At 46.8% G+C, this 15489-nt stretch overlaps 2 protein-coding genes across 3 annotated transcripts in view; one reads left to right on the top strand and one right to left on the bottom strand.

Annotated features, from left to right (window-relative positions):
* The window catches only part of LOC309560599 (ficolin-2-like), a gene marked incomplete at its 3' end in the record, with an annotated part of 566275 nt that overhangs the window by 317619 nt on the left and 233167 nt on the right, over nt 1-15489 (bottom strand). The gene's annotated exons all lie outside the window — the stretch shown is intronic.
* The window catches only part of OPHN1 (oligophrenin 1), a 257850-nt gene that overhangs the window by 71310 nt on the left and 171051 nt on the right, over nt 1-15489 (top strand). For both annotated transcript variants that reach the window (XM_082264515.1, XM_082264514.1), the window contains exon 2: nt 9971-10066. In XM_082264515.1, coding sequence (XP_082120641.1) covers nt 9971-10066 — 96 coding nt within the window. The remainder of the gene's footprint in view (nt 1-9970; nt 10067-15489) is intronic.

Below are 15489 nucleotides of genomic sequence, written 5' to 3'. Positions count from 1 at the left end.
ATTGGGGGACAGTGGGAGGAATTCTCCTTACATTGGGGGACAGTGGGAGGAATTCTCCTTACATTGGGGGACAGTGGGAGGAATTCTCCTTGCATTGGGGGACAGTGGGAGGAATTCTCCTTACATTGGGGGACAGTGGGAGGAATTCTCCTTACATTGGGGGACAGTGGGAGGAATTCTCCTTACATTGGGGGACAGTGGGAAGAAGTCTCTTTGCATTGGGGGACAGTGGGAAGAATTCTCCTTACATTGGGGGACAGTGGGAAGAATTCTCCTTACATTGGTGGTCAGTGGGAAGAAGGAGGAGGACACACCCAAGGAGCTCTCTGTGAGATCCAGCCTTTTTTCAAGCCTGGGCCTTGCTTGCTAGCTTGGCCCAGGAACAATGCCTGATCCTGGGGGAGGCCCTGGGAGGGATCCCCCTGATGACACAGGGCCTAGTGAGGAGGAGGTGGAGGACCTGTCTGTGGGTCCAGGCCCTGGTGAGAATGCGGATGTCTTCAGCCAGAAGGTTATCAATCGTTTTAGGGCGATTGGGAGAGCGGAAGAAAAACTTAAAGTTTTGAAGGCTGAACACAAATCCTTCAAAACCAAGTATTTCCAGGCCTGGAGTAAAAATCGCACAGCCATGAAGCCTGAGTTACAGGAATTGGAAGAAAAGGTAAAGGAACAATCTTTATTATTGGAAAGGCTGAAAGATAGAAGTGGAGCATTTAAAGAAAAGTTTGACAATGAGAGGCGTTTTACCAGCCAAGCATCAGCAAGTTCTGTGGATCAGCAGGCTCAGTTAATGGATGACCAGGCTCCATCTGCCTCTGCACCTCTCCCCCCATGCCAGAACTGGGAATCACCAGCGGCAACCAGCCAGGGGGTTGAGAGTGGACATGGATCCCTGACATTCATCCAGCAGATGGAGTCACCCCTGAAAGCAGACAAGTTTGTCTTTTCTGATGATCCATCAGAAATCCCTGAGGATGGGCAGAGGAGATACAGGCCAGCAAAGCCAGTAATGGTGGAGAAATCCCAGTACACCATGCTGCCATCCAACATGTCTGCCCCATCTGCTGTAGTGGATGGTGTCCCAGGTGAGAAGGAGCTCTGCATACAGCTACCTATGGGAGTTACCGCTGTGGAGAAACCGACAGACATGCAAGGAAAATCCCTGACCGTGGAATCCCCGGACCATCAGATGAATGTGGATGGACCTGCATTAAACACCCCAGGCATGGATTTTGCTGGTCTGGCTGAGACCAGTAGTCCCACGGCAAGCAAAATGGCTGCCAGCTCCAAAGAGCCTGCTTCATGTTCACCTGAGCCTCCCAGTCTTCCAGTGCTGATTGACCAGCTGAGTGCTGATGGGGGAGGGGATCAACATGGTTCTGGAAGTGGAATTGAAGTAGCAATGGAAATATCCTGCAATGCTTTACCTGCTGCTGTGTTAAAACAGAATGCTATTTCCACAGCTGAAAACCCTGTCCTAGTGGAAGAGGAGATGACAGCTGGAGTTTTTACCAGTGCAGCAGCTATGGATTCTGCTGTGAAGACAACAACAATAATAAATATCCCAGCAAGTATAAAAAATGACATTAATGTTAAAGCAATGAATGTGGTGGGTGGTGGTGAAGGGGTTAGTAATGCTGGGAAAAATAAAAATGACATTTCTCCTCCTGCTCATCAGAGGAAAGATTCGATTGCACAGATCAATCCCGAATCTGTGCAATCGTTATCTGCTAAGTGTGTGTCAGATAATTTAAAAAAAACTGATGGATTTTCTGCTGGGAGGAATGTTGGAAGCTATGCTTCAGCTTTGGGGAGTCACACCAGGGTGGGTGGTGGGAATTCTGTTATTGGTCAAAATTCAGGGAGGTTTGGTGGGTATAGGAGGAGGAATGTGGTACAGTTGAGGTGGGTGGGGGATGGAACTCCACCAGTAAGGGGGAGGGTGGCTGAGTTGATTTTGGAAATGGGGTTTAAAGTCTGTGATATTTTTGCTTTAATTTGCCCGGTGGGGAGTTATGAATTTGATTTGTCGTTTGTAAAACCTGAAAGTTTGGATCTCTTCTGGGAGAGATTTAGGAGGTGCAAGGGCCTTCAGCAGTGGAGTGGTTTGGTGCCAAAAGTGATTTCAAGACAGCCTCTGATAAAATCAGTGACCATTTTGGTGCGTAACGAATCCATACCAGAGGCTGATTTATTAGTATGGCTACGCCGATATGGCGAGGTCCTCACTCCACTGCGGAAGGTCCTTGATGAGCATGGGATATGGACAGGGGCCTGGACAGTGTCACTAAAATTGGGGGTGCTGGGCGATGTAGTTCAGCACCTTCCCTGCTCAGCCTTTCTGGGTAGGGATAGGCTGACCATTTTCTACCAAGGTCAGCCTAAGGTGTGCAATAAATGTGGTGATAAAGGCCACTTTGCATCGTCCTGCACCCACAAGAAGTGCTCACTGTGCCAGGATTTAGGCCATTTGGCCAGAGAATGCACCCAGATTCGGTGCAATTTGTGCCAGCAGCTGGGTCATCCATATAGCCAGTGCCCAGAGGCACTGCATAACTTGCCAGGATTGGAGACTGAGCTGCAGAGGCTTGATAAAGAAGATGAAGCAGCTGAAGTTAGAGAGGAAATTGTTGCAGCCCCTCCTGTGTCTGTTGTGTCAGATTCTGTTTCCCCTGGTGATGTGGTCCCTGAGTCTGTCCTTCCTGTGTCTGTTGTGTCAGATTTTGTTTCCCCTGGTGATGTGGTCCCTGAGTCTGTCCCTCCTGTGGTTGTTCCTACATCTACTGTGCGTAGATCCTCCAGACTAGCGGAAGCTGCTGGGGGGGCGGGTATAGTGGATCTTCCCCCTCGGCCTACTCCACCTCCAGTCCCTGTCTCTCGACACCGCAAACGCGGCCAAGAGGGTGCAGGGGTGCTGGATGGTGGTGGGGTCGATGGGGTTGAGGGAGGGGTGTCCATGTCCCATGTCTCACCCTCTGTTGTGGAGGATTCGGATGAGGAGGGGTGGGAGAGGACAAAGAGGAAGAAAAAGAAGAAGAGGAAGACCAGTAAAGTGGTCGTTTCTTCCTTACAGTTAGAGCCAGGAGGGGTTCCTCTTGGCAACACATTTTCGGTTTTATCAGGGGAGGAGTTGGTGTCGGATTTATCTATTTGTTTATCATCTATGGATGAGGGGGAGTCACATAGTGTAAAGAGAGCTGTCTCGGGTGATGAGAGTGTGGTGGAGGTTAAGAAACGACTACCCCAATCATCCTGATGGCAGTGCCCGCTCTGATAAAGGTGGCGACCATTAATGTCGCCAGCGTGAAATCTGCAAGAGCTCGTGATATTGCCTTATTTTTGCTCAGTGAGTTTGATGCTGAGATTTTATTTTTGCAAGAGACCTGGCTCAATACTTTGGCCGATGTCCATCTAGCAAAAAGGGAGTGGAGATGCGGTCCCTCCTTTTGGTCTCTTGCGGCTGAGCCTTGCAGCGGAGTAGCGGTTCTTTTTAAAACCGATATGGTAACGTGCCGGCGGATAATTGAGGTAGAAATGGGGAGATGCATGGTCTTAGACGTCTCTGTTAGGGGGCAGGACCTGCGCCTGATCAATATCTATGGACCGCAGTCAAAATGGGACAGGAAATGCCTCCTCACAAAGATCAAGCCCTTCCTTTTTACATCCCAGCAGGTTGTCTTTGGAGGTGACTTTAACACCATAATTAGGCCTGAAGACAGGAGGGTCTCCATAGACAGGCTGGGTTATGATAGCGTTTTTCTTAGAGATATGGTTAGACAAGCAGGCCTGGTAGATGTGCACATTAAGCACTGCCCTGGCAGCACGGGATTCACATTTCAGAGAGGGAATAGTCAGAGTAGGATAGATAGGTTTTTTTTAAAGGAGAACTCTGCTTTCTCGGCTCCTGAGTTGAGGGCGGTGGAGTTCTCTGACCACTGTATGCTGTCTGTGACTCTGAATGCCTCGGACACTCCACCCAGGGGAAGGGGTACCTGGAAACTGAATTCGGCTCTCCTGGAAGATGTAGAGGTAAGACAATCCTTTGAGGATTTTTTTCAGGCACAGGTTTCTATTCTGGACTTTTGCAGCAGTAAGTCAGAGTGGTGGGAGCTTGTGAAACAAAGGGCGATTGGACTTTTCAAGGCCATAAGTAAGAAGAAGCAGCTTGGTATGTATATTGCCTACCAGCATTTGCGGAGGAAGCTTGATCGTCTTGTCTCGTATGGAGGAGATCCAGGGGAGATCTTGGAGGTAAAGCTTCTTCTTAGGAAGTGTCAATACGACCGGCATGCCTCTTTGGTTCTGGAGAGAGATTATGGGAAATATCACTCGCCTGATCCTTACCAGAACTGTAAGCAAGGCATAGCAGTTAAGACGGTCATAGGTCTGAGGGATAGTACGGGTTCCCTGGTGAAGTCCAGATCAGGGATCCTGGAGATCTTCAGGTCATATTACGCAGACCTTCTGGGAAGAAAGGACCTTAGTCGGGACAGGATGGAAAGCTTTCTGGATTCTACTCCAGGATTGGGAAATGATACATTGCCTTTGATGGATTTGACGGAACCAATTTCAGCGGATGAGGTAGTTCGTGCTATAGAGAAGCTGGCTACCAAAAAGTCGCCTGGGCCAGATGGGTTGACAGCTGAATTTTACAAGTGTTTTAAGTCCATTCTGGCTCCCTTTTTAGCGGAGGTTTATAACAGCTGTTTAGAAGAGGGTTCTCTCCCTCCCTCCATGAGGCAATCCGCTGTGATTCTTCTGTCAAAAGGTAAAGACCCCTCAATAATTGAGAACTGGCGCCCCATCAGTCTTCTCAATGTTGATAGAAAGATCTTGGCGAAGATTCTTTTTTGGCGCTTGTCGTCAGTAGCAGGCGATTTGTTGTCCAATCATCAGCACTGCTCGGTCCAGGGCAGAAGTACCTTTTCAGCAATTTTAGCTGTCCGGGAGGCTTTGGAGCGATGCAGGGCTGCTGGATGGAGAAAGTACTTGCTGGCATTGGATCAGGCGAAGGCTTTTGATCGAGTCAATCATGAGTACCTATATTTGCTACTTGGTAGATACGGCCTGCAGGGGAGGTTTATTGATTGGCTGAAAACATTATATAAAGGGGCTGAGAGCTTCCCACTTGTTAATGGTTGGGTTGGACGGCCTTTTGAGGTTGGCTCTGGTGTGCGCCAGGGGTGTCCTTTGAGCCCCCTGCTATATGTATTCGCAATCGATCCCTTCATAAGAAGGTTAGAGAGTGGATCGTTGTGTGGGGTGCCTTTGGGCATTGCTGGTGTGCCGCCTTTGAAGGTCGTGGCCTATGCCGATGATGTGTCTGTTATTATCTCTGGGATGGAGGAGGCGCAGGAGGTGGTCTCTGTGATAGAGCAGTACACTGAGGCTTCTGGCTCTAAAATCAATCATGAAAAGAGTGAAGTTTTCTGGATGGGTGAGGAGGGTGAAAGCTTCGAACTTCCGGATGCCTTCCCAGAGCCCCAACAGGAGATTAAAGTGTTGGGCGTCAAATTTGGTCCTGGTGACTATGGTCATCGAAATTGGGAAAGCAGGTTGTTGAATGCCAATACCAAGGTGGCAAGCTGGAAGAAATGGAAACTTTCCTTGAGGGAAAGGGTTGACTTGATTAAAACTTACCTGATCCCAATCTTTTTATATGTCAGCTTTGTCTGTATCTTGCCGGAATCTCTCTATGCAAGGGTGTACAGCTGCTTTTTCCAACTGTTATGGGGAAATAGGCTGAACCTGATCAAACGCAATGTAACTTACCTGTCCAGGCGGGAGGGTGGTCTAGGAATGGTCAACCCTATAGTTTTCTTTTCTCTGCTTTTTTTAAAGTATAATCTTGGTAATATGTTAGCAGAGACCCCGCCGGGATGGGTGGGTATTTTTCAATCTTGGTTTAGGCCTTTTCTGCGATGCTGGGAAGATGGCGGGCCAGTGAAAAGTCTGAGAGTCCGACATGGCAAGCTTCCGGCTTATGTTGCCCCGTGTCTGAAAATACTTAGGCAGTGGCAGGTGACAGTGGAGGATATCAAGTCCCTTCCCAGAAAGCTTCTGGAGAAGAGGATTTTGGGCTCTGCTTTCAGTGTGTCGCTGACCTTAAGGGATTGCCCAGGCCCCGTAATGAGGGAGGGGTTGCGTTTAATTAACTTAGGAAGAATCCCTTTGAAGTTTAGGGATCAAGCCTGGCTCGCTTTCCATGGAAGGCTCTATGTGAGAGGGAACCTGAAGCATCGCCCTGTGGATGATCGGGATTGTCCTAGAGCGGAGTGTGTTGGTAAAGTGGAGTCTATGGACCACTTTTTGCTCCAGTGTCCCTTTAACATAGAGGTGTATAAAAGGGTGGGGAGGGCTCTAGGCATCCCCTTTCTCTATCGCATGAGTTATGCGGAGTGGGTGTACGGGGCATTCCCGACTCGCTGGGATTTTGATTTGGATACACTTTTTCTAGTTAGTATAGTTGTCCGTTACTTCACGTGGAATGCACGGTGCCAGATTACCCTGCGGAAGAAAGTCCTCCCTGTCGAGGTGGTGGTGTACGATATTCTGGGTGAGGTTGGGAAGATTCGGGGTCTTGAGAAGGGCAGGGAGCCTCGAGCGGTCTGGATAAGGGCGTGGAGGAATATCAGACCTGCTTTTGGTGAACTGTCCATCTCTGGGTGAAAAGCTTTTTTCCTATGCTATTTCTTTCACGCCCTTAGCTTTTGTTAGTTAATATCTTCATTTTTGAAGAAGGGCTGCATGCATAATGGGAGTGGTTTTGTTTCTTGACCTCGCAGGTTTGATGTCTGGTGTGGTGGTGTGAGTCTTATTAAGATTATTTTCCCGGTAATGATGTGTTTCATGATGTGAGTTTTGTTTTTGCTGTAAAGGCAGTCTTTATTTGAGAGCAGAATTTGCTATGTATTTTTTTTCCCCCCTTTTCATGTAAATATGTATATATTTATTTATGTATATTGATTTTATGCTTATTGATTGCAAGACTTTTAATAAACAAAATTGGGAAGAATTCTCCTTACATTGGGGGACAGTGGGAAGAATTCTCCTTACATTGGGGGACAGTGGGAAGAATGATCCTTACATTGGGCTTCAGTGGGAGGAATTCTCCTTACATTGGGGGACAGTGGGAAGAATGCTCCTTACACTGGGGGACAGTGGGAAGAATTCTCCTTACATTGGGGGACAGTGGGAAGAATTCTCCTTACATTGGGGGACAGTGGGAAGAATGCTCCTTACATTGGGGGACTGTGGGAAGAATTCTCCTTACATTGGGGGACTGTGGGAAGAATTCTCCTTACATTGGGGGACAGTGGGAAGAATGATCCTTACATTGGGCTTCAGTGGGAGGAATTCTCCTTACATTGGGGGACAGTGGGAAGAATGCTCCTTACACTGGGGGACAGTGGGAAGAATTCTCCTTACATTGGGGGACAGTGGGAAGAATGCTCCTTACATTGGGGGACTGTGGGAAGAATGCTCCTTACATTGGGGGACAGTGGGAAGAATGCTCCTTACATTGGGGGACAGTGGGAAGAATGCTCCTTACATTGGGGGACAGTGGGAAGAATGCTCCTTACATTGGGGGACAGTGGGAAGAATGCTCCTTACATTGGAGATCAGTGGGAAGAATGTCACTTATATGACAGGTCAGTGGAAAGAATGCTCCTTACTTTGTTGGTCAGTGCCCCTGCATAATCATGCCCTTGTGTACAAAGCCAGCTCCATAAAGACCTGGTTTCACCAGTTTGTTGTGGAGGAAATCAAGAGCCCTGCACAGACCCCTAACCTCAACCCTACTCAACACCTTGAAGATTAGTGAAGAATTGGAGCTCTGATAGCAAGCAAGATCTTCTCATCCAATAATCAGTACTTGACCTCACAGATGAGTACACATTGCCATAGAGTCTCCAAAATCATGTGGAAATCATGTTGCAATTTAAAAGCCTGCAAGTTGATACCGGTGTGATATTTATTTAGGGGTCCACAAACGTTTGCCCATATAGTATCTATCCATACATATCATCACATCTATACTTCTAGGAATGTATGGTGTCAATAAAACATAAGTATCCTGGCACTATGAATATTAAACTCTGTACAGCTTATTTCACGTGCAAAATTTCCTAGTCTCAGTGGTCATGGGACTTGTTCCCTTTTTGCATTTATCTCTAACCAGATGTAAACAGTTTTAACCACATATGCTTACTATAGTTAGCTCAGTGGCTTTCAGTTTTGCTTTTCAATGAAAAACAAAGACTCCGAGTATCTTATATCCTTTTTTTTTCAATATGTAGCGTATAGCACCCAAACATTGCGTTGCTGACAATCAACCACACACATTTTCATTTGTAATAAAAGGTTCCACAAGCATAAAGCAAATATTTTATTGCAGCTTACCAGTCCTCAGACGTGGTGACCCCATTAGTTGTCATTTTTTTGGCTTTTTTCCTTTTTTATCGCCTAATGATTCTGCGGATACCACCCTTCCTGTCCTAGGATGGCTACGTTTACTCCTCCACCGTATCTTTGGAAGGAGGCATTGTTGCCCCCCAAACTTTAAATATGTCTGATTTTCCTCAACTCCATTACATGGGGGATGATGGGACTAGTAGACAACAACAAAGATAAGCTTGTTTGTGCTTTCTGTTGAGTCCTCTAAAGTGATACGAGTAATATATTTCTGGCAGGATCCACAGATATTTTCTGTACGGTACTTGCTGAAATTGTTCTTAGCCTGAAAAAAACAAATGCAGCTTTCATGCCTAAGGACGGATAAGCTGCAATATATTACATTCTTGGTGTTTAGATACACTTCAGTATAACTGTTGGATCATTATTCTGTGTATTTACAGATGGCCCATTCTGGGCTTGGTCTCTTGGAACCTTGGAACCAAAGTGCTAACACAGAAGGGTTACAGTTTCTTTTCCAGGCATTTGTTCTATGTGTACTGGAACGGAGTGGGAAAACTGTCTCTTTAGCCTCACCACCGCCATTCTAAAACTGGCCATACACCTAAAGGCTTAGTCATCTACACTGAACAAGAGCAATCTGTAGATTCCCCCATTTATGGAGGAATCCTCCACTGGATGGGGGAATCTCTCACTGGATGGGGGAATCTCTCACTGGATGGGGGAATCTCTTACTGGATGGGGGAATCCGGATGGGGGAATCTCTCACTGGATGGGGGAATCTCTCACTGGATGGGGGAATCTCTCACTGGATGTGGGAATCTCTCACTGGATGGGGGAATCTCTCACTGGAGGGGGGAATCTCTCACTGGATGGGGGAATCTCCCACTGTATTCTGACAGCTAATTAGCTGCAACCAGTTTGGCCGACTTTTTTCCACCTGGCTCATTTGATGTGCCAATCAAGTTTTTCAAGCCTGGTGGTATTGACAGGGCCATCGTCCAATCTAATTTTGCACACATTCACAGGTTGCTTCTGTGTGTGAGAAAATTCTTACATTCATTTTCGATATACACTAAGCACTGAATGGCTGGCACTGAGAGTTACACTTCCAACTGGAGTTCACAGGTCATAACCAGTTGCGTACTGGATCACCTCCATTTAAAATAATCTTGCATTCTTTTCACAGACTGCAAGGAGTTTTATGGGGAGACCATGGCCCTTATCTCCATTCACAGAATGCCTTGTATTATATAAAAAGAACTTTCTTATAATTTAAAAACGTATAATTTTCTGAATGGAGAAAGTGCAGAGTGAGCAACAGGATACCATCTGTGTACTCCAATTGAAGATGTAAGTCTCAAAATCGGACATTTGGCACTTACTGTAGTCTACCGGCTAAATGAAAGTAAGATGCAGCAGGTACTGCACATGGCTCACACTTCATCGGTGGTAATTTATTTTTACATTGCAAATATTCTGCTTTAATTTGTTTAAGATAACAGTGAAAGACTGGCTTGGTGCTAAAATTATTGTTCTTTTTTTTTTTTTCTAGGCTATTCCAGCGCCGTCCAAAAGTTTGCCCAGACTTTGCAGAGTTTCCAGTTTGACTTTATCGGGGACACCTTAACAGATGATGAACTCAATATTGGTAAGAAAGACTAAAGTAGTGTACGCCATTGTGTAAGGACTCATTCACACGGACATATGCATATTTTTTGGATGGAATACAGGTTCTTACTGGCAGAGCTAGCAAAAGATCCTGTGTAAAATACATGCCAAAAGTACTGTTAGGCGAGTTTAGACTCCTAAAATTCTTTCATTCAAATTAATGACTTCACATGTACATGCATTCACGTTTACACTTGTTTATGTGCGTACATACATAAAATCTGCAGATCTGTGTGGCCCTGGATTTGTGTCCCACTTCTAAACTCAGTACACATTGTGTATGGGCTCATTGATTACTATAGTGCTGCGCTCCGATGTGCTTAACTGCCTACCGCCTGCTGTATTGACAGTCGGCCAGGTCTGTTCTTGTCCTGAGAGGACGTCCTAGAACCTCCTCCCATTCTTATCTTGGACACAGCGCATCACTGATCGCGGCAAAGAGCTGATGACGTAGGCTCTTTACCATGTGATCCAATCACAGCTAATCACATGTAAACAAATTCCGCTTATCAGCATTTCCTTTCCTCAGCTCTGACAGTGTCTGAAGAAAGGAAAGCTGATGACCAGCTTTCCTGTGGTGACAGGGGCATTTACGCTCATAGTTAACATAGTTAGTGAAGTTGAAAAAAGACACAAGTCCATCTGGCTCAACCACTAAAAAAACAAAATACCGTAAAGAAAACCCAACCATATAATCCCATACACACAATCCTATACCCACAGTTGATCCAGAGGAAGGCAAAAAGCCCCAGCAAAGCATGATCCAATTTGCTACAGCAGGGGAAAAAATTCCTTCCTGATCCCGAGAGGCAATGGGATATTCCCTGGATCAATTTTTCCTATAAATATTAGTACCCAGTTATAATATGTACACCCAGGAAAGAGTCCAGGCCTTTTTTAAAGCAATCTAGTGAGCTGGACAGAACCACCTCTGGAGGGAGTCTATTCCACATTTTCACAGCTCTTACTGTGAAGACATTTTTCCATATTTGGAGATGAAATCTGTTTTCCTCTAGACGTAAAGAGTGCCCCCTTGTCCTCTGTGTTGATGTGTTCAACTCAACACCAATTTCACTATATGGACCCCTTATGTATTTATACATGTTGATCATATCCCCCCCCTTAATCTCCTCTTCTCAAGAGAGAATAAATTCAGTTCCTCTAATCTTTCCTCATAGCTGAGCTCCTCCATGCCTCTTATCAGTTTGGTTGCCCTTTTCTGCACTTTCTCCAGTTCCCCGATATACTTTTTGAGAACTGGTGCCCAAAACTGAACTGCGTATTCCAGATGAGGTCTTAATAATGATTTGTACAGGGGCAAAATGATCTCTCTCTCTCTGGAGTCCATGCCTCTGTTAATACAAGAAAGGACTTTGCTTGCTTTGGAAACTACAGCTTGGCATTGCATGCTATTATTAGGCTTAGGATCTACCAGAACACCCAGATCCTTCTCTGCTATGGATTCCCCCAGTTGTACTCCTCCTAGTATATATGATGCATGCATATTCTTAGCCCCCAAGTGCATAACTTTACATTTATCAACAATAAACGTAATTTGCCACATAGTTGCCCAATGAAACAGTGCATTGAGGTCAGCTTGTAAGCTGGAGATATCCTGTAAGAAAGTTATTCCACTGCATAGCTTGGTGTCATCTGCAAAGACTGAAATGGTACTTTCTTTATCGTTCATCATGGGACACAGAGCAGGTAATAATGACTATCTGGGTTATACGCTACCTTTAGGTGAATGAACACTGGCAACCAATAGACTGGAAGTTCCTCCCATATAACCCCTCCCATACAGGAAGCACCTCCGTTTTTGAAGCAAGCAATGAAGATCCCAGAAAAAGAGGGGAGGGACCGCTGTGTCCCGTGATGTAGTCCAAGAAAAGGATTTTACAGGTAAGCTGTAGGAAAAATCCTATTTTCTTTATCGTACATCACGGGACACAGAGCAGGTAATAATGATCATCTATCTGGAATGTGCTAAAGCAATGCCCTTGAGGGGAGGGGACACAGAATTCCATAACTGCCCCTGGGCAAAGAACAATAGGAACTTACAGTGCTGTTTGCAACATGCTAATACCAAACTGAGGCCCTTCTTGGCCCCAACATCCACTTGATAAAACCTTATGAATGTATGAACTGAAGATCAAGTAGCAGCTTTGCAAATCCGAGTTATAGATAATTGATGATGCACTGCCCAAGAAGCACTCATCCTCCTGGTAGAATGTGCTTTTAACTTAACCACTTTACCACCGGAGGATTTTGCTGTCTTCCGTCCAGGCCACTTTTTGCGATTCGGCGCTGTGCGACTTCAACTGACAATTGCGCAGTCGTGCGACGCCGTACCCAAACAAAATTTCTCTATCGCTCATTGACAGACGTAGTCCTCGGTGATACAGCATCTTCGGGTTATGTTGCCTCCACAGGAGCAGGACTAGACAGGAAATTAAAATGCTCTGGCCACACCCTAGGGGCAATCCCAGAGGGTATATCCTCTCTCTCTCTCTGCCTCAGCAAATCAGTTATTTTCTGTCTAGTTAGGAGTAAGGACCTAGATACCTTGCTGGGATCTTCGGTCCTGGCAAGATTTTTTTTCTTAAAAAGATTTTTTTTCTTAAAAAGATTTTTTAGACAGCTTTTTTCTCCAGTGTTCCTGTGAGATCTTCAAGCAAGAAAGCTGAACTGGGCGACGGGCTGGATGTTGAGATCCGGTGGTCACCCCAGTTCAGCCTACGAGCGCGTGCAGGCCATAGCTCCGCGCTGGGTCGGCCGCGACAAAGTCCCATTAAGGGACTGACCCCGCGAGTTAAACGTCTCGCTGAAACGCCAAAGACCATGAGTCACGGCGTCCGTATTGGTCGACAGCCCTCCCGCCCCGGTGGAGAGGGGTACTGTCAGGAGTTGGTACCCGCCTGGTTCCGGTATGGTGAGTAGTATGTTCCCCCTTTTCCCCCTGACGGGTCTTGTGGTGAACGCGGGCCCCTCTCTGTATGGTAAGATAGAGTCCCCCTCTATCCTATAACATGGCACAGATCCCCTTACTTTGAGTGTGATTTTATGTGCAAAAAGCCAGGAGGCTTGGTTTGGGAGCTAACAATCTAATTGTATACATGTTTAAAAGATTGTAATCAGTGGCAGTCTGGGAATCTTACTGTGATAAGAATAAGGTACCTACCAGTCAGAAGCCACGGACATGTAGACTGCCTTCCTAGTCAAATCTCCAGCTATAGCAGGCCTTCCGAACGGCCATGAGGTCCGCCAGGGCCGGTACCGCCAACCACGCCAAAAATCCCCATGCAGAGATAGTGTTGTGTGCCCTGCAGCACACCGCTATTCGGTACAGGCCGCCGCCATTTTTTTTGCTGGATTGCACGAGCCGCCATTTTGGCGTAGCCTCGTGTCTCCAGCATGGGGGCGGCCATGTTTGAGGTGATCCAAACACCTCGTGGAGCTAGGGGAGGCGCCGGAAGGCATGCAGAGGGGCGGAGCCGCTTCCTTTCTTCCTGGGCAGCCAGCCAAAAGACTTCCTGTTTGTCAAGACAGCGCTGTAACCTGTTGCAGTTAAACTCTGAGCATCAAGTGGTGAGCCTGGGGGTCTATCTCTCTCTCTCTCGATCGATAGGGATCCCTAGCAGGTAACACTAAGGGGCTTTTGTGGCGCTGGGGGTCTGTGAAAAAAAAAAAAAAAAAAAAAGTTTTTTTATTTTTGAATTATATTATCCGGGAAGTTACTGGAATAATCATGGACCCTGCCACACAAATTCCCCCACCTGTTTCCCTCGAGGGGGCCACGGGACCCGCCGGTGCACAGAGTGTAGAGGCATTTACAGCAATTTTGGAGTCTATGGTGGCTCGGGTGGAGGCGGCCTGTCAGGGACGAGGGTCAAGGAAGCGACCCCCGCCTACCCCTATATTATCTGACACCTCTGACTCAGATTCAGAGATGGTCACTGCAGTTGCAGGTCCCTCTGCAAGGGCTGTTACCTCAGGTAAAGCTCCCTCAGACAGTGAGGAGGACGTTTCTTCTCCCGCTATAATTCAGGAAGAAGCATTGGTGGACGCACTAGTTGTGGCAGTGCAGGAAACCTTAAAACTTGAGGTTTTACCGGCAGAAGCAACTGATACAGAGATTCCTTTTGGTACTAACAAGCCCATCAAAACGGTGAAGGTTTTTCCTGTACCCAAGTGTTTTGGTAATAAGATTAAAGGAGAATGGGAGCATTCTAAACATACCTTTACTATTTCCAAGCGTATTGCTAGACGCTATCCGTTTGAGGAATCCATCATTAAGAAATGGACGGTACCACCAGTGGTGGATCCACCTATTTCCAGGCTGAATAAAGCCACGGTTATCCCAGTGGAGGACACTTCGTCCTTTAAGGATCCGGTGGATCGAAAGATGGAAGCAGAGTCCCGCACCATCTTCTCTCTGATAGGGTCAGCATTTAGACCAGTAATTGTTATTGGTCTAGTTTCCCAGACACTTACGGAATGGGCGAGATTGGTACGCCAAGACCTTAGGGGAAAAGATATTCCCCAGGAAACATCTGATTTGATGGAACAGATTATACAAGGGCTACAGTTTATCTGTGACGCAGCCTTGGACACTACTCCCCTATTAGGGCATGCATCTATGTCAGCGGTAATCCTCAGACGTGTGCTGTGGTTAAAATGCTGGTCAGCTGACCTAGGTTCCAAAAAGACCTTGACGAATCTCCCCTTTCAGGGGAATCGTCTATTTGGGGCCACCCTAGATGAAATCATTAAGGATGCCACTGGGGGCAAGAGCACTTTTTTGCCACAGGCTGCTAAAGCTAAGGGACCTCGCAACAAGCGAGGACCTTTCTTTACCGCCCATAAAGGGTTCGCACGCCCGGCTGGAACAAGCGGGAAAGGCAAGACTCCTCCAGGAGGGTTCAAGAAAGGCTGGTCGGACAAACAGAGGACCAACTCAGCCAAACCCAAAGCAAAGGAGTACACAGCCTGAAGGTGCGCCCCCACCCGGTTTGAGGGTGGGGGGACGTTTTCACCGGTATTCAGGACATTAGATCGAGCATCAACTACTACTACCGGTGCGATTCTTCCCTTCCAACATTTAAGTACTACAGGGAGCGGTAGTCACCGTTCCCTGAATAGATCTTTTCCTTTACCTTTTCCTAAGATTAGTCTCAATTCCCCACAGGAATCGGATCTGGTTGACCAGACAGGCCAAGAAGCCTCTAGCCGGGTGACTTCGGTCCCTGAGGTTCAACCAGAAAAGATCACCCTTCCTGATAGCAATCAGGTATCTGATAAATGTGTGGGAATAGGAAACGACCAGACTTTCTCGGATGGTCGGGGCCAGATAGCTCTAGGGACGCCTGGTTCAGATCCAGTCAGCACCAGTGGTCCTAGAAA

Source organism: Pelophylax lessonae, assembly GCF_965119305.1.
Source record: "Pelophylax lessonae genome assembly, chromosome: 7".
Classification (NCBI taxonomy): domain Eukaryota; kingdom Metazoa; phylum Chordata; class Amphibia; order Anura; family Ranidae; genus Pelophylax; species Pelophylax lessonae.
The sequence above is the reverse complement of the archived record's forward strand: the minus strand, read 5'-3'. Positions and strand labels throughout refer to the sequence as shown.